Below are 25,067 nucleotides of genomic sequence, written 5' to 3'. Positions count from 1 at the left end.
TAGTAAAAGTTAAGTTAAATTTTAATTTTATGTAGTTTTTGGCTTTTAAAAAATGTCTATACAGTTTTTATTCATTTTATTTCATATTCATTTTAGTTAAGATTCAAGTTATTTTGGTACATCAAGGCAAAATAAGCTGAAATAAAAACATATTAAATAAACTTTATTTTATTTTGTTGCTGTGGTTTTGGTAAACTATAATGACCCTGGTGCATTCAAATATTAATCACAACAAAGAATCATAAAATTGTTATGAATAAAAAATGAAGAATTGATTGACTACTGTAGGGCTGTTCCCTGATCAGTTTTGGTCTTTTGAGGGTCCTAAGCTACTCTGACAGCAGTCAGTGTAGCGTAGGATGCTTCATCGATCAGGATCAGTGTACTGTAAGACATGTACACACAGGCCTTTTTTTTTTTGCATACCCATAAGCCTCTCTTTCTCTTAGTGAAAGGTTAAACATCTGTTTAATCTTCTCAAAATGTGAAAGCTCAACCAACATGGTTAAGGGAGGCGCAGCTAAAATGGCAACAGAATCTCAGAGCTCAGCTAGTAACGGTGCGGTCATGTCACAGCGGATTAAGTCTCCACTCCGAAACCTCCCGGCTGAAATATCAGGCCGTGTGTGATAAAACACTTGATAGTGTTGGGGATAATTTATAAGTCGTGGTGAATGGTTCACTGACAATTTGGCAGGTTTATTGCTAACTCAGAAAACGTATAGCAGGATAGATTTTAAAAGAGTCATTTTGCATGTGTAAATCTAAGCTGGGGGTGATACCAGAAACCATTGTGGTGATCTTTGAACTTCTGTTATTGTGCATTTATGTGGCAGGAATCACCGATATAGAGGAGGTGTCCCAGTTCCTGAAGGAGGGCATCATCATGAAAGACTTCAGCCATCCCAATGTGCTCTCTCTGCTGGGAATCTGCCTGCCCAGGGAAGGCTCGCCTCTCGTCGTGTTGCCATACATGAAGCATGGAGATCTGCGCAACTTCATCAGAGATGAAGCTCACGTATGTGGTGGCTGCATCATAGGGCCAGATTTACTAACAGCTTGTACCAGCGCAAACCATCTTTAGGCGTTAAAATAGTACTGTCAGGTTTTACTTAAGACGTGCATGAAAATAATTTGCACTAAAAAAGGCATGGACACAGTTATTTTTGCGCTTGAACTTATTGAATATGCATTTGTAGGAGTTTCCTTTTCAGACGCAACATTTATGGAAGGAGAGTATTAAAAAAAAAGTATCACGCAACGCAAGATTTACTAAAGTTTGCGCTCGTCAAATTACTGGTAATTGCACTGTTGTTTAACGCCCAAAAAAAGCGTGTCATAAGCAGATCATCTGCACCGGATGAGCATCGGCTCTGCTTATTTGTGACTACGCTAGTTTGCGCTGCACTTGTTATATTGCGTTGGTCGATATGTAAATTATTTTTTAATTTGCATATTGCCAGTAAATCCCCCGCAGAGATTTCCACACCCATCAGCGTTGTTTTGGAATTGTGCTCTGGCGCAAATTTGACCTGTTTAGTAAATATGGCCCTTAATGTCTTTCCGTACAACTTCAGTGACTGTAGCTCCATAGCTATTAAAAACTTATTAAAAATGAAATTAAACAGGTGGCAGTGCCTTGTGTTGTTTTTATCGTTATTGTTTTTAAATGGAGTGCTTGTTTTCATTCCCACAGAACCCCACAGTGAAGGACCTGATGGGTTTTGGGCTGCAGGTGGCTAAAGGAATGGAATATCTCGCCAGCAAGAAGTTTGTACACAGAGACCTTGCAGCCAGAAACTGCATGTGAGTTTTTCAACAAATTACCAAGTGTTTTGAAGTATCGTACAGTATGTTCAGGGCACTTATTTTTTTGTTTAGGAGCACTTGTGCCCTAAATTAAATGTTTTTAGGGGCATGTGACTTGCATTAGGGTGTTTATATTCTTAAATGAATGACTTAAATCAAAAATTAGCATTTTTTTACATAATATAAATGTTTGGAATATCTCTTTCAGGTTGGATGAGAGCTACACAGTAAAAGTGGCTGATTTTGGCCTGGCCAGAGATGTGTATGATAAAGAATACTACAGCGTGCACAACAAGCATGGTGTCAAGCTGCCCGTCAAATGGATGGCATTAGAAAGTCTGCAGACACATAAATTCACCACCAAATCTGATGTGGTGAGTATCTCAATCACAGTCTCAGTTTGTAGTGCATTAAAGGGATAGTTCACCCAAAAATTAAACTTCTGATTAATTACTCACCCTCATGTCACTCCAAACCTTTAAGACAGGTTCATTTTCGGAACTCAAATTAAGATATTTCTGATGAAATATGAGAGCTTTCTGACCCGCTGCAACGTAACTATGATGTTCAAGGCCCAGAAAGGTAGTAAGTACATTTTAAAAATAGTCCATGTGACATCAATGGTTCAACTGTAATTTTATTAAGCTATGAGATTACTTTTATTTGCGCAAGGGAAAAAAAAAATTCTTCTCTTCTGTGGCTTCATAAGAATACTAATGTCACATGGACACAATGTCCTAACTACCTTTCTGGGCCTTGAAGGTGTCAGTTGCATTGTTGTCTATGCAGGGTCAGAAAGCTCTCGGATTTCATCAAACAAATCTTAATTTGTGTTCTGAAGATGAACAAAAAAAAAATGGACGATAAAAACTTCATGCTGTTTCAAAAGTAAGGTGTTTAAATAACCAAATTTAATAGTTTTGGGCTTTAAAAGCAGTTTAAATGAACAAAGCTAATATTTTTGGGTATCAAAAGTATGCTTAAGTGTTCAAATAATACTCAAATATCAATAACTAAATCAAATCACAGTGCATCCATGATCCCCAAAAATGCTGACTATATAGGTAGCTTACTGCAGTACAATGAAGTTTTACTTTGATATTTTAGTCTGGTCCAGTTCTTCTGATGGCAATATTTCAAAAGCTAACCTATCCAGTCTTTAAACAACTTGTGGTCTCGGGGTCACTTTGACAAGATTTGTGCAGAATGTTTCTCTATAATGACTCATGCATGCACACATGTCAGGGCTCAAGGTGTGTCGTGACTCATGTCCTGTTTTCTAACCTACCTGCGTTTCAAATAAAATAGATGACTACACGTGGCCACTTCGGAAAATGATTTCTCAACATTTCCCAAATACTAACCTCACTGTTCTCTTAAGTGGATTTATGAGTTCAGCTTTCCTATGCTTTGTTTCCCTTTTTGTTGGCCTCCAACAAATGACAGTGTTGGAGCGACCCAAAGTTCACTTGTTTTGATAGGTGCTCACTTGCCCTCCTCATAATTCACTGTTTTGAATTTGATCTTCTCGCAGTGGTCGTTCGGCGTGTTGCTGTGGGAACTCATGACCCGGGGCGCCCCGCCTTACTCCGATGTGAACTCCTTCGACATCACTATCTTCCTCCTGCAAGGACGAAGACTGTTACAGCCAGAGTTCTGCCCGGATGCACTGTAAGTGCACACACACACACCCACATGACACACACTTGGTCCTTCATTATGACCACCGTACGGCACTCCAAAGGGGGAGTGCGTCAACACGAGCATATAACAGAGAGCCATTGTTAACCAACTGCAGATTCAGTCAAGCAGTAGTAGTTCATCAAAACTCTTGTCCAACTCAGCTCTGCATGACTACCTGAGCTCGGCACACATCGACTCCCCACCCTGCCTGTATGATATGAGTCAACCTCCAAACATTCTTCACACGCTGCTGTCTAATATCCAGCCGCGGCTTTGAATAGAGATATGTGGGTCATCACTCCCTTCCTTCATGGATGGCACAAAGAGCCAGTCCTCCCCGGTTATCGTGCCTCTGCTCAGCAGACTATTGCAGGACAAACAATGGAAAGCCAAAGCAAACAGTTGGGATAGAAAGTGGAAAAGTAGGACTTGCACTTACACTACTTGTGATTCTTAGCTCAAAATGAATCAAAATTAACTGACAAATAAATAGAAATATTTAAAACTACACTACTGTTCAAAAGTTTGGAGTCGGTAAGTTTTTTTTTATAAAATAAATTATATTTTAATACATTTAATATAATATACAAATAAAGAAATTTTAATTAAAATTATTTTTATATCAAATAAATACTTTTCTGCAGCAAAGCATTAAATTGATCAAAAGTGAATAGTGAATACTTTAGTGTTGTTACAAAATTACAAAAAAATTGTTTTCCACAAAAAATATGAAGCAACACAACTGTTTTCAACATTGATAATAATAATAAATGTTTCTTCAAGACCAAATCAGAATATTAGAATGATTTATGAAGGATCATGTGACACTGAAGAATGAATGGCTGCTGAAAATTCAGCTTTGAATTACAGAAATAAATGATATTTTAAAATATATTAAGGAAGAAAACAGGTATGTTACATAATGTAATAATTACTGTTTTTACTGTATTGTTTGTCAAATAAATGCAGCCTTGGTAAGCATAAGAGACTTCTTTGAAAAATATTTTAAAAATATCTGCTAACTTCAAACTTTTGAACAATTTTGTTTTTATTTCATTTAAAAACAAAGCTAAATGTACCAGTAAAATGAAAAAATCTAATTGCCAAATAAAGACATTTAAAAACTATTTCATTCAAATTTTAAATATTAGTTAAATATAACAATAAAAGAATATATATATTTAACTCATTTTCAAATGCACCTTTTAAATTGAAACAAAGAATATTCTGTTTATAGTCATGCAGGGTAGGGCTTCATTATATCTAGTGGGATTTGATTGGATTGTGGGAGGGGAGATGTGTATGAGGGACAATGCCTCATTCTGAGACCACACCAGAAAAAGGTGAGTGGCCTGACATTTGGAAAAATTTGATTGGATTGTGCAAAGTGGGCTGTAACATTATTAATGTTGTTTGCTAATTGTATAAATGAACCCCTAATGTTAAAGTATTTTGATTTGGAAAAATGTGTGCAGATGTATCCTGCACAATAATACCAAGGACTTTAATTAAGAATTTATATTTTCCTTACGTTTTTCTCTTTTCTTTGTAGATATAATGTCATGATCGAGTGCTGGCACCCCAAACCTGAGCGCCGGCCCACCTTCTCAGAGCTTGTGTCCCGCATCGCCGCCATCTTCTCCAGCTTCAGCGGCGAGCACTACATCCTCCTTAACACCACCTACGTCAACATTGATAAGATGACTCCCTACCCCTCTCTCATCTCCTCTCAGAGTAACCTGGACCGTGACTGCTGCACCTGAAAGACAAAGACACCAGACAGAGGGAGGGAGAGACAGGAGAACAAAAAAGCCATTGCTGTTCATGAAAGACACTGGACTGGCTGCCAGGAGCGGCTTTCATCATTAAAGGAGGAAGAAAGTGGCCCAAGGACACTGTGAAAGACTTAAAAGGAACAGACACTCCCTTAATCGCTGTAAATAGATTATGATGAGCCATGACCTGTGGAGTTAAGGCTCTCTGGTCGAGCATGAGATAGTCCTGATCTCCTGGGACAGAGATTGTGACTCCACTGCTTTTGGCATACCATTAACATTTCATCTGTAGGGTTGCATTTTGATGGTTCTTGCAGTTTGTGACCATCTGATTCATTCATGCTATTGGCAGAGGCTTTCAAACGACTTCAAGATGTCTCAACTTGTGTTCTCCGGCATGACCTGAGCATACGTTGACCAATTTATTTTCTGTGAAAAGTGTAATAAAACGTTGTGCATGCCTTCATACTATGAACTGAACGCAGCATAATGACGTTTTCAGGAGAACACTGGACTCATGTGATGTTTTGAGGAACTTCGAATCTGTCAATGTTCTTGTAAGGCCTGTGTGTCTGATTCAGACAGATCTGATTCCTTTTTGTTTACTTATGTTCAGATGATTGTTTTCTGTCCTGGCCATTTGATTCTTTCTGACAAGATTTCTTCCGTAGTTCTATATTTTTATATAATCCGCTTAAGTTTAGTGTCATTGTGAACATACTACAAGGCTCACATGGAATCTGCGCAGCTTTTTCACATCTTCACCACTGATTGAGTGCATATGATACACATGCATATATCTATAGAGATATTATAAATACAGTTCATGCTTTTTGTATATACTGTAATATATATTTTAATTATTAAAAGTATATATTTGCACAGATAGATAGATAGATATACACACACACATGCATATATATGTAATTCTGCATATGCACACAAAATACACTAGAAAGAGAAAGAATGTGTGGGACTTTGTGAACAGCAGATGCAGATTCAGTGTGAGACAGTATGTTTCTATGTAGTGACGATGACTATGAATGTGACTTGCCATAACGGACTACTGTATGATGTAAATAATTTGTTTCTCTATCCTTATTGTCTGACTTGCTGTGTGATACATGTATATATAGCCTCTGAACACAGTACAATATAGACAGTTAAATGAGGTCAATCAACATTTAATTTTATCCCTATGTGAGTGAAGTTCTAATGCTATTGTTACAAATGATCAAAACACAGGCTGAATCTTATATCACGGTTTAGGTTTCACCATTTATGAAAACCTTTCTTTTCTTTGAACCTGTCAAGACTGTCTTGTTAAGATTTCTATATGGAGATCCAACTCAGAAATGGTACAAATGACAATATTTCTGTCGTTCCAGTCATGATAATAAAGTTTTATTATGTGTGTCATATATGAATGTACTCCCTGTGTGCTGTATCTAGCAAATGTTGTGCTCTCTGATGTCTCCATTTCATCGGCTCTGTGTGAACTTTGACCATGACCTTCTGATTACCCTCAATGCTCTTGACTCGACCCTCAACCGCTTGTGTCTAGACAGGCTTTTTAATTTCCTCTTATGGTCTCTTTTCAAAAAAAGCATAACACTACCTGTCTGAAAGAGAGTAGTGCAGTTAAATTAATTAAATATTAGGATGTACAGATACCACATACAATACACATCCTCTCAAAAATGTTAACACTTTTTACTAGTCTGCAAAGTGCTGATGAGTATTACAGGATGGCTATACCTCACTTTAGAACAATTTGGTTAACATGCATTAAATGTATTCAAAAAGTAGGCCTGCAATGCAAAAACCATGTGTAGCCTCACTGTAGCTTTATTAGATTCTGAACTTGGCTGTCCTAACTTGAGGACAAATACTAAATCCCTCATAACTCAACACTCATTCATAAGCGAATGTGGAGGAGGATATGACACTGTTACTTGTTGTCAAAAGGCGCTATTGTTAAACCTGTGACTTCGCTTTTTGTGGAATGACTAGAGTGCCACCTACTGAACGAGTTATAGCATTCGCCTGTGTAAATATAACAATAGCTGGCCAGGAGAGTAACTGCTTTTTGACTGTAGCCCATTGTGTCAGGATTATGAATCACTTTCAGTAAAATAAATTCCCTAGGGCCTTCACTGAAGGAATTAAGACTAGTTACACAAGCAGTGAGGTAGTGTCATGAATAATATCGCTCGCGGGTATTACAAAAACAGACGGAAAATCCTCCCCAGTGTGAAGTTCTGTCTGCTCAGCTCCAAAACGACCAGCACTGGGAGTTTAAAATCTTCATGACATGACAGTTATGAGCCACTTAAAACATAGTAGTACATTCTATCGCTAGTGCTACTACCTCTCAATAATAAAACAGGTTGGGTCGCGTTTTGCCTATATTTTGGAGACCAAATGTCCAAAGATACAAAGATAGTAAAACGTGAAAACAGTTTTTAATTTTGGGGACCAGACAATGGTTCACATAAGAAACAGGATTAATAAACAATGAATAATTGCATATAAAAATTTAAAAAGGTTCTTTGAGGGTTTAGACATAGGCCTATAGAAAATATCATTAACTTAGAATTACAACATTAGATGTCATGGAAAGTTATTTTGTCATTATTTTATCATTATTTTGTCGCTAATTTAATCTTGAATTATAAATTCATACTTATAGACATTATATGTTATGAAAACAAAATGAAGTCAAAGTAAATTAAAAACTATAAGTAACTAAAATTGTGACTATATTAGCTGGGTCATCAAAATTTATTCATAACTCTCCATTTTTTAATGGTTAATTCCAAATTTTAGTTAATTACTGTTGTTGTTTTTGTTGATGTTATTAATTCAAAGGAATCCACAAATGCCTTTTTGGAATTTTAACTTTAAGTCGTCTTCTTAATGTTCTTATTCTTTTCTTCTCCTTCTCCTTCTTCTTCTTCTTCTCCTTCTTCTTCTATAGCCTATTAATAATAGTGATATCAGGCAAATTGGGCCATCAGGTAAAATGGGCCATTTAAGGTTGAAGTGTCTTATCTCTTTAAAAGTTAACAACCAATGACTGCAAAGAATTTCAAACTGTTGCCATAACAGTACTTGACATTTAGCAAATTAATTTATTGGTATGAGGTTGCTAACAGGGGAGGGACAATGCCTCATTCTGAGACCACACCAGAAAAAGGTGAGTGGCCTGACATATCCAATATTACTTCTCAATAATTAGGATGATAAATCAATAAAAAACAAATGCACATTTAGAAATAATGACTCATAACCCATGTCTTGATGGCCTCTCTGAGATAAAATACTGATTTTGTTAAATAATCCAGATTTTTATAAAGAAAAATAATTTTTAGTTACTGGCCCAATTTACCTGAATGTGTTAAGATAAAACGAGCCATTAATTTAAGTTAAAACGGGCCACCTTCTGAGTTCAGTTTAAGTAGAAATTCTGGTGGTTTTTCCTTTTAAAAATTACTTATATTTTTATATATTGTATTTTAGCATTTGTGACATACCTTTTTCACATTTTATTACAGACAGCATGAAAACAGAAAAGATCAGAAAGGAAAGACGAGGGTCAGAAAGGAACATAAAGGAGATAGAAAGGATGTCCGCCAGGGATGGGGCAAAAAATACAATCAGTGGGCAGGGGAGAGGATGAGAGGAGCAGAATATAGGGAGACAGATGAGAGAGGCCTAAAGGCAAAGTACGCATTTTTCATTTTTATTGATGAAATTCATTGAAAGGTTTGAGTGTCTTATACTTCATCTGTTTGAAATTCTTTGCAGTCATTGGCTGTTAACTTTTACCTGTTGCCATAACACTAATTGTTATTGTTACATTTTTTTCAAGAAATGTATGTTTAATTGATTAAATTGTTTGAAATTCATGTTTTAATTCAATTCAAATAGATGTTCTAATGTAATTTAAATGCAGTGTTCTGTTACATTATAAAATTAAACATAATTAAATGTGTTTTTATCAGAAATGTCTCTGCAGTTTGACTGGCCCATTTTTGCTGATCAGCCGGCCCGTTTTACCTGAACACTGCCATTTCAACAGCTAATGTTTCAAAACCTGTAGGCCCTGAACAATTTTATTTTATTACATCAATTCAACACAAAAATATTAAAAACAGTCCTTATTAATCATAAGAACATGGTTAAATGTCATACATGGGTTTTTTGTTGGTATTAAGCGAATAACAAAAAAGTGGCCCAATTTGCCTGATATCATCCTACCACTGATCTATAGATCAGTGCACCCTACTCATTATTATAATACAAAAAAAAATCGTAATTTTATCCTTCTTTAAACATACAGACGACAGTCATACTTTATTTAAAGATTAATGATGTATCTTGTCACAATCAGTATCACGGAGTGGACTTCATTTTACGGTTGATGAACTACACTTCCCATAATTCCACTCGCGCTCTGAACCTGTTCCGGTTTGCTGTCATTGCTGTGCGCTGTACTCGTCCTCGTGATGTAAACATTTCTACACGGCGTTTACTAGTGCAAGTAGAGTTTAGCATTTTGTTCTAAGGCGTACTTATGTAGTTTAGTCTTAGTGCACACTAAGTGAAGCTTAAGTAATGTTTACTTGTGCGATTAGACACGGTGTGTGTGTGGGTTCAGTGCAGAGATGTTCAAGACTCTTCAGCAGGGCTTTGATCTCTCAGGCTCTCCGAGCTTTTTCAGATGCTCCTGCAACTCCTAAAGACTTTAATAAACCTATAAAGCAATGGGAATTATTAGTTAGTCCTTTCACAAAGGTCAAATGTCATTTAGGCTGTAATATATCCATAAAACCACTAGATCCACATGATTTTCCAGAGGCAGATCGAGCATTTATTAGTGTGCACGTAACAGATGCGAATCAAACTGCTAATGTGGACGGGTTTCATGTTCATTATGATGACCAAAGCAATGAACTTAACATTTTGGGCGATGAGGTGGATTGCAATGTCACCGTTGAACTGACAGCACCTATCAAATGTGGTAAGGATCTGTATTCATGCTAGTAAAGGTACTAATAAATCATATATTTATATTATATTATTATTGATCGTTTACTTTGTTAATATTATACAAGTATAATATTTTACAATGAATGGCTTTTACTAGGTAAACTCTTCTTAGAATAAGTTTAGGTAATGTAATGAATAAGTATACTTAAATTCATAGGAATACATGTGCATCCTTTTAGTCCCTGTCCGTTCCTCCAGATCTCCACATCAAGACTAAAGACAAAGGCAATGTGAAGATCCAGAAAATGGAGAGTGACCTCTGCCATGTTCACACAGAGAGAGGGCACTGTGTCCTAAAGTCTGTCAAGGTGACGCATTCGCTTTTTAATCATTTAATGCAGGGGTTTTCAAACTAGGGGACCGCAAAGGAGTAGCCTACTAGGCAGTCAATAAAAAAAAGTAAAAAAAAAAATTGTAAAAAGTAAATAAAAATAATCAATTAATTAATTATAATAAAAAATAAAATATACTTGAATAATGAATATACATTTCTAAACATTACTATAGTAAGTGGCGCAATAAAAAATATATTTTATAAATATTTTACACATTTATAATTTGTAAAAGCATAAATATATAGTTGCCTTTAAATTTTAGGATGTTCAAGGTTCTGTGGTATCTAAAAAAATTGAAAACCTCATTTAATATGTCATAAAGGCCTAAATATAACTTGTTTTGTTTTTTTTGCGATAATATGGATCATTAGCTTGTGTTTAACTTTGATTTTGTTTAGGGTCATGAGGTTCTAGTTCAGTCCATAGGAGGAAATGTCACTGGACTTCAGACCATTCATGGGAATGTTAATATCAGCACATCTTTGGACAGTGTAAGTAGTTTATGATATACATAACTGCATATTCTGTGAAACTGTTATTAAATCACAGTTTTTATTCTCCAGAATGTCGATATTAAGAAAATTCAGGGAACCACCATGAATCTCTCCACTGAACATGGGGATCTGAAAGTGAAGGCCATTTATGGTGAATCCACCTCATTGTCCACTTCCTCCGGGAACATCCAGATTGGCCATGTACACGGTGAGGGGAAGGGACGGTAATGGCTCATTTTAAAGACCCGATGTGCAGTTAGGACATGTGTCGTTGTTGTTTTACAGGTGAAGCTCTTGTACAAAGTCAAACTGGAAATATTGTCATTGGTAAGTGAGCAGTCTGAATTGACAGTAGCTTATGTAGTCACTCATTTAGTGCTCTAAAGATGTCTTTCCTGCTTCACAGACAGCTCAAGTGGTGCCCTGAAGGTGTTTACTGCTGCTGGAAACATTGATGCATATGTAGGCCAAGATGGAAGCGCAGAACTTCACAGTCAACAAGGTAATAATCAGAATCAGAATTTGAGTACTTGAGTACATTTCTAAGAACTTGAACCTTGTTTTAAGCTAGATTTATTTATCATTGATCCAGGTGCTGTGTGTGTGCGTGTGCCATCCACTATGAAAGCAGCAGTGCACTTGTCCGGAACCTCTGTTAGCGTTAGCTCAGAGATAGTTAGCTCATGTCAAGAGACTGAACGTACTTCAGATGATGGGAAGACAACAGTCACAGGTGAGTAGAAGCCAGACGCAATGGATGTCTTTTAACTGCTTGATACTTTTTGTTCAGTTGTAAGTCTACATCTTATCCTCAAACACAAACATGAAAATTTGACTATTTCAACCACATTATCTAACATATTCCTTGTATTCATTACATTGTATGTATTCACTTTAGTGAATTTGCATGGTGGCGTTCATGAAGAACGATGGATCAAAGCCACTGCTGAAAAAGGTGCTGTCAACCTGAGAACCCAGAGCTGGTTTGAGACCCTCAGACTCGGAGCTCAGAGTTAAAACCTGCACAGAAGCACCTGGAGCCAACTACAGAACTGACAGAACCTCGCTGCTGGTTTTAGACAGGAGACATATACTGGAACAGCCTGAGAGACGTTACAGTATACCGGATTAGTTGATAAATAGAATGCATTGAAACAACTGTACAAAAGAAATATAATAAAACCATGCCATTTTAAAGCACTTTTTAATTTTGGTAAAAACTTCCACACACATTGCAATATACAATATGTGTAATACAGAATACATACACTACTGTTCAAAAGTTTGGGGTCAGTTTATAGGGCTGCATTTTTGTAATCAAAAATGCAGTGAAAATTTTAATATTGTAAAATATTATTACAATTTAAAATAACTTTTTAAAATGTATTTCTGTGATGCAAAAAAAACAGAATTTATTTGAAATAGAAATATTTCGTAACATTTTAATTGTCTTTACTGTGACTTAGGGCTGCAACAACTATTATTATAATTGTTATTATTAATTTTGATGATTACATTCCTAAGACAAAAGACAAAAATTTGCAGTTCTAAACTATTTTATTATTCTCATAAAAGCCTTTTGCACATGCTGCAACACAACAAAGTATTCTTTCTAACAAGTTGTACTGACCATTGTATAATTTCAGCTTTATAACACAGAAAGCATGCAAGAAAAAAATATTATACGTACTTTCCATAATACATGTTCATGAGTTGGGGTGGTGGAGGTATGCCAGAAGACTTCTCACATTAGTGAGGTAAGCAGCTGCTAATATATCCTTGTGTTGTGGTTGACAAGATTAGATGAACATTTTTCTCCCAGACTTTCATTTACATGTAGTCATTTAGCTGATACTTTTATCCAGAGAGACTAAGAAAGACTAAGTTCATTCATAACTCACTATAAGAACTTTATTTGATATTTGCAAATCATATAGAAATAAAAGGCTCCAGGCTTTTTGCAGTGAACCTGGTAAATATGAAGAGATTTCAGAGCAACACTTGACCAGAATCTCACAGACAGCAGACAGGAAGAAACTTTATCATGTGACCAGCGTGCGTAGTAAAATGTTGATGAGCATCCCCAGAGTTACCAAATTCAGCAGCTCAACCCACTGTAAAAAGTCGAGAGAGAGGTGAGTATGTGTGAAATTACCAGTATTGTACTTCTCATTGCATCTCACATGACAGGAAGCTGAATCCATACAAAATACATAAACAAACATTAGTCAAAGAAGTGTGTTAAGGCTGTATTAATGTAAAAATGTGTGTTAAGGCTGTAAAATGTATTATTTCCCATTTATATTGTCCTGCCCAAGTACACACGCAGCTTGGAAGGTCTTTTGATGAATACAGGGAGAAAAAAGAAAAGAAAAAATTATATGGCAATAACAAGAACATTCCATCAAGCAAAACAAGACCAATGATTAAAATCAGTGTGTGTCCTTGTGTAATGTTTAACCTGTGTCTAATGGCACAGTGAGCAGCTGTCAGCACCCATTCTTTATTGAAGAGGGAACCAGTTTACAGGAGAAAGAAAGACCTTTAGTATTTACACAATAGATTTACATTTGAAAAGAACCTCTTCACTCGCTCTCTTCACTGGCAGGATGGATATCTATGGTGGTTTGGTCCTCTGTGTCTCTCACAATACTTTTAATAAGGTCTTCTCCAATATCTCTTCTTGTTACTCATTCGCCCAGTTGTTTGTCATGCAGCATGCCCCTCTTTTATTTTCCATAATCATCTATTATTCCTCACATTCTTTAGACTCTTGATACTTTTGGTTTAAAATGAATATCTGTTGTTTCATTCCACAAATATACTGTGGATCAGGCCTTGTTCTTTACAACAGACACTTTAATACTTTTCAAAAATATATGATTGAATAGGCGAGGCTTTGAACACAACAAATTATGCAGATACACAAAACCACACTGTAGAGATATGAGACAAGCAAAGATACTTTAATGAAGTTGCAGTAGACTGCTATTATCATGAAAATGTGTGGGGAGTCTACTCTTCATTCACTCCTGATATGCAAACATACTTTATTGGGATGTAACTAGGAACTTATCATGGTTCTTCATGATCAAGCACAAAGCATTCAAGTTTTGTGCAGTTTATTTATTGTCTTATTTGTGTTCAAATGGAACCACTTCAAGTACCTTTAGTGTAATTTAATTGTTCTTTTTAACTTTTTATCTTTTTTTTTACTTTTATCTTAACTTAATTTAAAATACACTTTAATACTTCTTGAACTACAGTCAGAATATATTTAGAGCTTCAATTGAATGTGATCCAAAAACATTTTCAAGTTACACTTTATTTTAAGGTGTCCTTGTTACAGTGTAATTATACATTTAAGTAATATTAATTAACTACATGTACTTACGATATGGGTAGGTTAGAGGGGTTGTCTTAGGGTTGCTTGCATGTAATCATGCACAATTAATTGTTATAGTAATAGTAATTACATGTAACGTGTAACAAGGACACCTTAAGATAAAGTGTTCCCATTTTCAATAGCATATCAGCTTATTAGAAATGCACCAGTACACTACAAGAGCCACTATTCATTTTTTCTTGTAAAATTATATTATAAAGTGCAGAAATCATTAAATAAAAATGACACACACACACACACACACTTTTGAATCCAGAAATCTTTAATATATATCTTGTGTACATTACAATAAATTCTACATTTAAAAAGTATAATTAAAGTAAAAGTACTTCAGTCAATTTACAGAACATTTCAGTTTTATTTTTACAAACTCAAGTTAAGCATGAAAATGGCTAAACCAAACAATGTTAAATGTCACCATCTTCACCTTTAAGTGAAGGGTGTAACGAGGGAGGTGGCAACGGAGTGAGGATCCAAATGCAGGCTTTATTTAACAAGGCATAGTCATACAGGCAGGGTCCAGTAACAGCAAACAGTTATATCCAAGGCAGAGGCAAAAGAGTAATCCAGACAACGGGCAACGGTGAGGGCAGACAGCAAACAATCAGAATCAAGGAAACAGTCCAGGGTCAAAAACACTAAGGCAAGGCAAAACTAAGAAACTCGGAAAACATTCAAACATTCTATCACCAGCAAAGTCAGAGATTGTGTGTGCTATTCTTATAGTCCTACTAATGTGAGACAGCTGTGAACTGATGAAAGACAGGTTATACACTTGATGAGTCTGGGCAAGAAATTATGGGAAATGGAGTCCTGAGTGAATGGCATGGTACAGAATGGCGTGTCCTCTAGAGGAGCTCATGGGAACTCCAGCTGGAGATCGTGACAAAGGTAACTTTTCTTTCAGTATGACTTTTTCTGCATCTGAGGGCCTGCAATTTAGACACTGTGGTATTTGAAAACTTCATCACAGGGTCTGTGAAAGGAAATATAATTAATCAGTGGTTTTGAATGGTGTTTCTGAATATGTATTATAATTGGCTTATATGCATTAGAATTTATTTGACTGTTCTCAGTTTACCTTTCAAAGCTTTGACTTAATCCTCATTAAGCTTGACATGAGCATCTATTTTTATCCTCTTGTCTGTCATTCAGCATTCTGTGACTTACATGAACATAAGGTTAGAAGAGGGCCAACAAAACCACTTACAGTAAACAGAGTTCAGTCCCAAAGTCACTGATATTGTTATTCAAAGTAATAATGCAACCTGTGTATTACAGGCTACATTATATTAATGGTTTATTTTAACCTAGGTTATTTCACATTAATGTGTCTATTGTGTTCATGCTAACATAGCATACTTACCTCACCTCTTTTGCAGATATTTAAGGAAATGAGAAGTCATACAAAATGGCATAACAGGACAACTAGGCCAAGCTTCTGCAGCCTTCACAAAAAACAAAAGCAATTAAAAAGAAAACAGATTTTACATGAATGACTCAAAGGAATCAGAATCTAGCCACATGGAATGGACACGTTGCTAATATTTTCATTCCAAGACAACATCTAGTCACCCTCCTTTAGCTCAGATTGGAAAATCTCTACAACAGGGGTGCTGAATTCAAAGTTAGCATAACACTCAGAGCCCCAGCAGTCACTTTATTAGGAACTATGTCAGCCAGAATTAAACCTTTGAGATTCACTGATATGAAATTAAAACATATTTACTACTCTCTTCTTTGTTCATCTCAGTGATGTACAATATAGAAGTGGCATTTCACCAATTTTACAGAAGGGGCAAAATTTACCATAGTTTGATCTGATTTTGTGTACTGACATTAAACTTTTATAATACAAATGTGTACACACATTTTTCAGGATCAACGTGTAGAAATTAATCCTACAGGACAACCAAAAATTAAGAATACGGCATGCAAAGTTTGAATGTGAATGAAGACAAACAACTTTGTAAGGAAAAATATTTGATAAAAACTGAAGTCTCTGCAGTGCCTAAACACTCAAATCTTCAGTATATTCAGTTAAAACTATTTTTAAATAACCAACTGATGACCTACAGCAACCGTTTCAGTTCAGATCACATCAGTTGTGTACATAGTGCTCAAACTCACCAGGAGAGCATATAAAGATATCACAAGCTCCCAATTTACACAAATTACAAAAATGCAGATGACATGCTTTATTCTTCAAATTAAATATTAAAAGGGAAAAAAACAGACAACTAGATCTCGGCTATACAGAGCAATTCCACCTCCTCACAGCGACAAGGTTCAAACAATGCCAGCTCATCTGAAACTCTTACCTGAGGGGAAACTCAGAACACCTTAATTTCACATGTGATTCTGGGCGCGTCGTTTATAAAATGTTTTGTAGAAACCGTCCTACATTTGGTGTACGATCATTCATCAAATGTGCGCACATGTGATTCAGAGAAAATGAACATACGCACAAAAATTGTGTACACCTTCTTCCAGATGTGAAATCTGAAAATCGCAAATGATCTTGAAATTGTGCATAGCCTACCTCAATGTGTAAATCACTTTGGATAAAAGCATCTGCCAAGTACACAAATGTAAATGTAGAAACATTGTTAAATACTAGGGAGCTAGACCATTTAAGCCCTTGTAAGCAACAATATTTTTTGTAATCTATCAAAAACTTAATAGGTAGCCAGTGTGGAGTTTGGTTATATGATCTTATTTTCCTGACCAGGTATAAAAAGTCTAGCAGCTGCATTTTTGGACTCGATGTAACTTGTTTATTGAGGATGCAGGACAACCACCCAGAAATACATTAAATATAATGCAGATTGTATTCTAAGAGCTTCTGTGAACAGGTTTAAAGTCCAATAAATAATATCTCTGTTTTTTCAGAATTTAATAGAAGAAAATTTCTCATCATGCATTCATAATGTGGACAATTAAAACAAGTAGTGTATTTCTAAATGTTTACAGTGAAAAAAAACTTATTTGATATCATGGTAAATTATCAGAACAAAATAATAACTTTATTAATAATAAAATTTTTAAATAATGATTTCACTCTGAAACAGCTGTAACGGATTTTGTTCCAGATTTCTATTATGTCCAAAAAAGTTATTTGTTTCTCAAACCGTTTCTAGTCCCTGATTAAAAAAAAAAAAAAAAGTTCAGTCACTGTCTTAAAATGCAGGCAGCTACTGCATGAATAACAGAACCATTTCAGCCTAATCCCATGTTTTAAAATAATATTTCCAAGGGACAGCAAGTATAATGAAAACAGCAGTGGGCCTAACACAGATCCTTAAAGGACTCCACAGGTGTTAAGTTAAATAATTCCCTTTTTAAAAAACTAAATAGTAACGGTCAGACAGGTAGGATTTAAAACATCATAGCTTAAACTCCTGTTTGAAATCTTGCACAATGTGTTAAATTAAACTGACAATTGCTGAGTGAGAGCTTAACGGGTTCATATAAAGTTCCTGATTTTTCTTTAGTGGTTAGAATATTTTTTTGTAGATGTAATTGAGCCTTTTTACATTTACATTTACATTTATTCATTTAGCCTTTTTCCTTGTTGAATGATTTAAATATAATTTAGTGAAAATAACTTTGTATAATATATATATTTTTTAAGTTTACTGAGGCCACCTAGTGGATGTAGTGAATTCAAGGGACTCAAAAATATAAAATAATAAATATATTCTGTGGATTCAACAGCTGACCAATCCTGAATCGGAAGGAAGGCCTTGTAGCACTTTGAGTATGAGGCAGACATATAACTAATAAATGTATTATTATTATTATATCAAATTCACATTTCAAGTTAAAATTCATTTTAAGGTACAGTACTACACCATAAGGAAATACACAATAATCAATTTGTGTATAGAGTGTCTAAAGCCCAAAGTTCAACAGACAGTTTTAGAGTTTACTTTACCATTTTAACATCTTAATAAGACGTAATAGAACACAGATACTACTTACCTGAGTTTAGAATATAAGGCAACTTTAAATGTATTTAGTGAACTGTGCGTATTGTTTTTTTTTTTTTACCTATTTTATTTTTATTTTGTGATTCAATATGAAAATGTAATATACATATTTAATTAAAATAAAGGTCCCACAGTACCCAGTATTTCTTAGTATCCAGTCATATAAAAAATACCCAAACAATAGTAAAAGAGTACAAAATAATACAGCATTCAATCCTGATTATAAAGTTTGGTATTTCAAACTGATGTCTTATTTTTTTTGTTTCTTGTGAAATTGGGTTTGAGAAAAATGTCATAGTTCCAGTCCATTTATATGAAGCTTCCTATATTTTCTAGTTTATATGAATTTACATTATAATTAGACATTTCCTCTTTCATAGCCAATACCAAAAAGATTTCAATGCCAAAAACTTGACAAAACTTTGGTTTGATAAAGTAATTCCGAACCTTTTTGTCAGCTCCTAAATACTTTTCAATATTTTGTAACTAAAGATTCATACTTGTATGCAAAAAAAGGCTAAAAAAGTGATTTCTTATGAAATCCGATAAATTACATAATATGTAAATATTTTCCACAGTGTAGGTAATGTCAGTTTGTAATGTCCTCATCCTCCTGTCTGTTTCTGTAGTAGGTCCAGATCTGGTTGAGCTGTAGTAGTTAGTCCAGACTGTCGTTACTGTGTTTCCAGTGTTGCACACGGTGCTGCAGTTTCAGAGCGACCTGTCTGAGAAGAGACAAGTACAAATCAACACTATATCAACTATATCTACAATATCTCCAACATGAATATAAATATGCACTGTGTTAGTTAGTGTATTTGTGTTGCCACTCATTTCTTCAGGCCAAATACATCATTAGTAAGAGTAGGACAAACACTGAATCATACTTGGAGATGTTCTTGCAGTAGAGCATGCTAATGGACCGCAGCTGAGGACAGCTACACAGTAGAAAGGAAGGGGTGCGGTCAGTCAGGAGAGGACAGCCACTCACATCCAGCTCCCTCAGGAAGTGACCAACTCTTGTCAGGTACTTCACTGCTGTATCTGTCATCTGGAGAAACAAAATATAGTGTAAGTTAAGATATTTACCCTGTTTGAATACCATGCTCCAATGATCCGAGACCACTTTTTTATTGAATTGAATGCATTTTTTATTACAAATTATATTTCCATATGGCAAAAAAAAAAAAGTTTATATTTTACAGAGGCCTACATTTAGACTAACTGCAATTGTGGATGAATTTACATACTAGAGATCAAAAATAGGTTAAATTATGTTGTGATATATATATATATACTGTATTGTGCATAATATGTAATAATAATTGTAATTATAATATGTATTTTTATTTGGAAAATTATATAGTATGTTCCTGTTACTGTTTTAAAGAAAACATAATGTTTTTTTTTTTTTTTAATGTGAAGTACTTTCTTAGATGCTTTAAAAATATTTATATATTTATGTTTTAAAATATATTTTCAAAAATATATTGTAGAGAATATCCACAAAATACAAAAAATATTATATTATTAAATATATCAGCATAATAATTTGAGTGAAAAGTCGATTTTCTTATTTGATTAATGAAATATGTCTTTTTAAAAATCCTAAAACATTAGATTTTTTCATGATTACTGAATTAAAGAAGTACTTTAGGGCATCCAGCTATTCTGACTGTGGCAATGGTCCTGCAGAAGAATGAGAGGGCTTTGATGGCTCGATCAGACAGACACACACACTGACACACATCCAAAAGCTCCAGACGTTGACATTGTCGGCAAAACATCTGCACAAGACAAAAAGATCATTACGTGAATGGGATAATCACATGAACTTTTCCAAAAAGAGTAATCGGATGGCAAATACATTGCAAGTCATAACTTTATGCACAATGAAGTGATAAAAAGGTAAACCAAACCTTTATTCCATTATCTGTTATGAAAACACATTCAGTTGCGGTCAGTTTTCTCAGACTGTGGTTAGTTCCCAAGGCTGCTAGTCCCTGTGAAAGACACATTTTTAATATAAAACAGTATTGCCTACAGCTGTAAAATAATTTTGCTATTCAGTATATATTATGTCTAATACTAAAGTGTACTTTGTCATGTATTTTGCAGCCTGTGATGTCCAGAGAGATGAGAGAAGCACAATTGTCCAAACACTCAAATCCATTATCTGTCAGGTTCTCACAGAAACACACACTCAGGTGGCTCAGCTTGCTACATCTGGAAAAGAAAAGTACATTCATACAGTCTCCTTGTTTTACATATTTACATATTTTATGTAAAAAGTGTGTGTAAGTGTTAAATGTTTTCACTTCTGAGTTATTCTCTTCAGGGACAGGTCAGTAAGTTTTGGGCAGTAGGAAAGATCAAGCTCTCGCAGTTCAACAGCAGATGCTCCTTCAGTGATGTAATGGATTCCCATATCAGTCACCCTAGACCACACACACACACAAAACATAAATTGTATGCAACTATTCTATTAGTTTTAAACAAAACAGATTTTTAAAGAATCTGAAATGCATGTCCAGAATGTAACCAAATACTCAAGATTCGGGGACCAAATGTGAACGTTTAGGAGTTAATTGTTTATATATATATGCTATTTTTATTCTGATGTATGTAGCAACAAAAATGGGCAAAATAAATTCACAATGATTGTTTTTTATATTTCCTGCACATTTGTTGTACTTCTGAATTTTTGTCCATACATATTAAACTACTTTTTTGATTGTTTTGAGGAATATCACACTGAATCGTTTTCCTATTTTTATCATTATTTTATTTTATTAGTATATTTTATATATAATGTGTTTATATATACTGTGCCATATATCATATTTTTTGCCCATTTTTTGTTCTCCCGCCCCACAGGGAAAAACAAGTTATCAGAGAGACACTGCATTTGCATTTTTCTACGTATTCAAGTTGATCTTCTCTTACTTGATACAGCCTGAGATATTCAAGTTGCACAGTTTTGTCAGACTTCCTAAAGACTTCAAGCTGGCATCAGTGATGCGAGTGCAGTCAGACATCTGGACCTCACTGAGTTTCAGAGAGCTTCGGCACAGGGCCTTCAAGCTGCTGTCTGTCATTCGATTATTGCCTGAAATGCAGAATGCACAGTTTCTGTTTTACTAATTTAGCCTTTCTAACCATGCCACATTATTTGAGCACATTATTACAGACCTTCTATTTGGATCTTGGTGAGACTGATCACGTCAGCCATTGTTTTGAAAGCCACATCAGAGATATACGGTGAGTCCAATAGGGAAATCACAGTCAACACACGGCATTTAGACATTAAGACCTTGCAGCAAAGAAAAACAGCAATCACCAATCAACTAACAATAGAAATTTAGTTTAAACTTAGTGTCTAATAGATGATAATGTACATAATACATATAACATGTACCTGCACACATATGTCAGTTAGGGTGTGTAGATCATCTAAAACAATCTGTTGAAGTGAGCTGCAAGCTTCAGCGACATATGTAAATCCATTCACAGATATCTTTATAGTAGAAAATAAAAACTAATGTCACATTTATATAATGCACCAAAAAAGTACCATGGTACAGCAGCTACTACCATTTTTTGGCTATGTACAATGGAAGTACTATTTTATTAAATGATATATTAATATAAATACCTACACATTAGATAAAATATTATTTAATATTAGTACTTTTCATATCCTGTATATGTCAACACCTGAGAACATCCAGAGAGGTCTAGATAAGTGAGTCTCTGACAGCCTTTTCCTGTGATCAGATACTGTAGGCCTTTATCAGAGAAACTTGTGCAGTATGCGAGACTCAGAGACCGCAGTGTCAAACAGCATCTTTAAAACAACAATCAATGCAAAAAGCATCACAAAAATATAGTATTTCTTTCATTATGGTTGTGTACAGGGAACTGAGAAACGTAAAAAGTTTGTACCTTGACAGGACTCTTATAGAGGCATTAGTAATATGAGTGAAGGCCAGATTAAGATGGAGGAAAGAGTGACATCCCTCTAAAATCATCTTCATATTTTCATCCTGTCAGTGTTTACAAACAAAACATTTGATTTTTTTTTTTTTTAAAGGCAGTAAAACCTGTGTGTTTTTATTCTACTTGCATTAAGATGTGGGCATTCACTGAGATCGAGTTCTTGAAGATTTCTGCATTGACCTTTGACAAAAAAAAAAAAAACACAAGCAAGATCCTTATCATATTTTTGATTACATCAAAAAAGTATGAATTTTTGAGGCTGATTAAAGTGAATTTACTGATGCGTCTAAAACTGGACTCCTGCACCAGTGTGCAACCGCACAAGTTCACAGAGATCACATAAACACGATGCACCCGCAGTAATCTCTCCACAGTCTGATCTGTGATCCAGCTGGCCTCAGGGGAGAAATCAATCTGCAGAAACACATCTCACAGGTTATACTCTATATATTTATATTTAAGAGTTTTTAAGCGAGCTGCACTGACCTCAGTCCACAGTGAGCTGATTTGAGCAATCGCTTTCCAAGAACGACACACCTGAGCGCATTTCAGGAGCTCACGCACACCTAGACATTGGAAGATCTGCAGCAAATTGTTTATTAAAATCAGTTGATTGTGTTATTGCCAGTTATTTAATGGCAACATCACAGAGGTTAAGCGATACCTTAAGAGACAGCTTGTTAGGCAGCAGTGATAGTTTGTCCTGGCCATCACCTTGTGGTCTCTCTGAGTTCTGACTTTCTTGTATATCTCTCTCTAGCCTCTGAGCAGACATAAATCATAAAACATCTCATCAGTTCAGTGCATTTGTGTTTGACTGTTTTGAAAAACTACCTTAAAGTATTCCTTTGCTCTTTTAGCGTCCTGCACAACATGACGCCAAGCCGTGATGATGTTTCTGCAGTGAACAGACTCCTGCACTTTTTGTAGTTTCCTCACAGCATCTGGATTAAATATATAATGCCTCTATATGTTAGAATATTAATAGAAAACAAAAAAGTGTTTAAATAAATTGAATAGCTGGATTTTCTAAATACTCCATCTTTGAAATACATTTAAGCTAACCCTAATATTCCCTGATGTAATGTATAAACCATAATAGCTAAATACCATTCTGCCTCTGTTTACGAAACTGAACCCACGCTGTCCACTTGATGAAAGCCAGTTTTATCCGTCTCTGTTTGCGATACTTCTTAGCATCTTCCATTCTCTCTAAGAGTCTGGCAGCCTTCAATTTCTTCTTTGAAATATAACTCTTCCAACCCCTTAACATAAAATGTCAGTCATAAAGCTAGTTGACATACAGGCCCATTGTTTTTGTAGCTAAAGCAGGTTTTGTTTGCTGTGTGACTCTTTGATACTACAGTCTATAGTTGTTTGACACTCACGTGAAACACGTTTTGGTTAGGCTGGTGCGATAACAGGAGTATGCTTTCTCCAACAAATCTGACAGACACTGTGAGAGGGGAAAATTAATAATGAGTTTTAGCAGATGGAGGTTTGGTGGTACAAGCCTCGTTCACTCTGAATGATGAAAATGATGAGAGTTTTACCAGGCTGTCTTCTGGATTTCCAAATATATCATACACAATGCCTCCAGCCAATGAGGAGATTTGTTTGTCTTTGTCAATAAATGTGTGCCTGAATTCAGAAGAAAATGCATATTTTAGAGATGTTATTTACTGTATTAAAACCATTTTTACTGCTTGATTTTAGAGAGTCATACATGTAAAAAAAATTAAACAGAAGCACACATACCAGCAGATCTCAAAATCATGATCTTCAAGGATAGATAGGATCTTCTCCTCTATAAAGTGCAAAGGATCTTCAGGGCATGAGATGCATAACCCAGCAAGTAAAGCCTGGTTGAAATGCAAAATAAATAAACAAAATAATCTTTAAAAATGTAGCATAAATCTAAAAATGCTCTAAATGAATAGCATTTATTTGACTAAATATTTAACAACATTTACAATATTTGATTAACAATACAATTTTCAGCTTGCAGTTGCATATTTCCTTAAATGGATTATTCATAAAGTAATTAGATCTTTAAAAAATGTTATGTAATTCACCTTGTAAATCTGAGGAAGTGAATGTTTAATCATGTAGTCTCGTATAATTGGATCTGAATCTTGCAAAGAAGTCATCATAAAACCGATGGCTCCTGGTGAAGCGCTAGTTGAATGATTTCCTGGAGTCAATGCAACACAAATATGATACACCTGCAGCTTCTGTCGATATTTACACTTCATGTCGCTTGGTAACCTACGCATGTGGTTGGTCAGAATCCCAGGAGGATTAATATAAAATAATAATGCTTTTATTTAAAAAAGTGTGTGTAGCTATAGACTGTGTGTATAGACAGAAGGATGGGTGGATTTTAAATAAGCAAATAATATTTGTAAATCGCATGTCTATTTTTATTTATTCAATAATGATAGAAATGTAATTTGTTCAAAAACACAAAATCGTTCATGAATGCTCAGCGCAACAATTAACTCGGCGAAACGTTTTGG

The 25,067-nt window shown here is 35.1% G+C and overlaps 3 protein-coding genes across 3 annotated transcripts in view; 2 read left to right on the top strand and 1 right to left on the bottom strand.

Annotated features, from left to right (window-relative positions):
• The window catches only part of met (MET proto-oncogene, receptor tyrosine kinase), a 52,624-nt gene extending 45,939 nt beyond the window's left edge, over positions 1–6,685 (top strand). Inside the window, exons 17-21 of the mRNA XM_079412084.1 lie at positions 837–1,018; positions 1,697–1,806; positions 2,018–2,183; positions 3,344–3,480; positions 5,045–6,685. Coding sequence (XP_079268210.1) covers positions 837–1,018; positions 1,697–1,806; positions 2,018–2,183; positions 3,344–3,480; positions 5,045–5,255 — 806 coding nt within the window. The 3' untranslated portion in view covers positions 5,256–6,685. The remainder of the gene's footprint in view (positions 1–836; positions 1,019–1,696; positions 1,807–2,017; positions 2,184–3,343; positions 3,481–5,044) is intronic.
• Positions 6,686–9,723: 3,038 nt separating this feature from the next.
• Positions 9,724–12,352, top strand: fam185a (family with sequence similarity 185 member A). Its single transcript, XM_079412114.1, has 8 exons — positions 9,724–10,293; positions 10,521–10,630; positions 11,056–11,148; positions 11,221–11,359; positions 11,437–11,478; positions 11,558–11,653; positions 11,744–11,884; positions 12,050–12,352. The coding sequence occupies exons 1-8, from the start codon at positions 9,888–9,890 to the stop codon at positions 12,166–12,168; spliced, it is 1,146 nt and encodes a 381-aa protein (XP_079268240.1). The 5' UTR covers positions 9,724–9,887; the 3' UTR covers positions 12,169–12,352.
• Positions 12,353–19,207: 6,855 nt separating this feature from the next.
• fbxl13 (F-box and leucine-rich repeat protein 13) lies at positions 19,208–24,698 on the bottom strand (the record flags this gene model as incomplete). The annotated part of the gene is given in 21 exon segments (XM_079412476.1): positions 19,208–19,274; positions 19,437–19,600; positions 20,202–20,336; positions 20,469–20,552; positions 20,649–20,775; positions 20,868–20,987; positions 21,496–21,658; positions 21,742–21,862; positions 21,968–22,066; positions 22,267–22,396; positions 22,495–22,595; positions 22,676–22,756; positions 22,759–22,962; positions 23,035–23,130; positions 23,213–23,311; positions 23,383–23,492; positions 23,659–23,813; positions 23,937–24,004; positions 24,102–24,189; positions 24,307–24,410; positions 24,624–24,698. Coding segments are annotated over 21 exon segments (2,391 nt in total).
• Between the last annotated feature and the right edge of the window lie 369 nt (positions 24,699–25,067).

The sequence above is a fragment of the Barbus barbus genome (assembly GCF_936440315.1).
Source record: "Barbus barbus genome assembly, chromosome: 48".
In the NCBI taxonomy this organism is placed as follows: domain Eukaryota; kingdom Metazoa; phylum Chordata; class Actinopteri; order Cypriniformes; family Cyprinidae; genus Barbus; species Barbus barbus.
Note: the sequence above shows the minus strand (reverse complement) of the source record. Positions and strands in the feature narration are given on the sequence as shown.

What these genes read in the sequence shown, in the direction of transcription:
- fam185a (XM_079412114.1), top strand. Translation starts at nt 9,888, where the DNA reads ATGTTTACTTGTGCGATTAGACACGGTGTGTGTGTGGGTTCAGTGCAG. An exon ending in CCAGATTGGCCATGTACACG is followed by an intron (nt 11,360 to 11,436) that starts GTGAGGGGAAGG and finishes GTTGTTTTACAG; the next exon opens with GTGAAGCTCTTGTACAAAGT. An exon ending in AACTGGAAATATTGTCATTG is followed by an intron (nt 11,479 to 11,557) that starts GTAAGTGAGCAG and finishes CCTGCTTCACAG; the next exon opens with ACAGCTCAAGTGGTGCCCTG.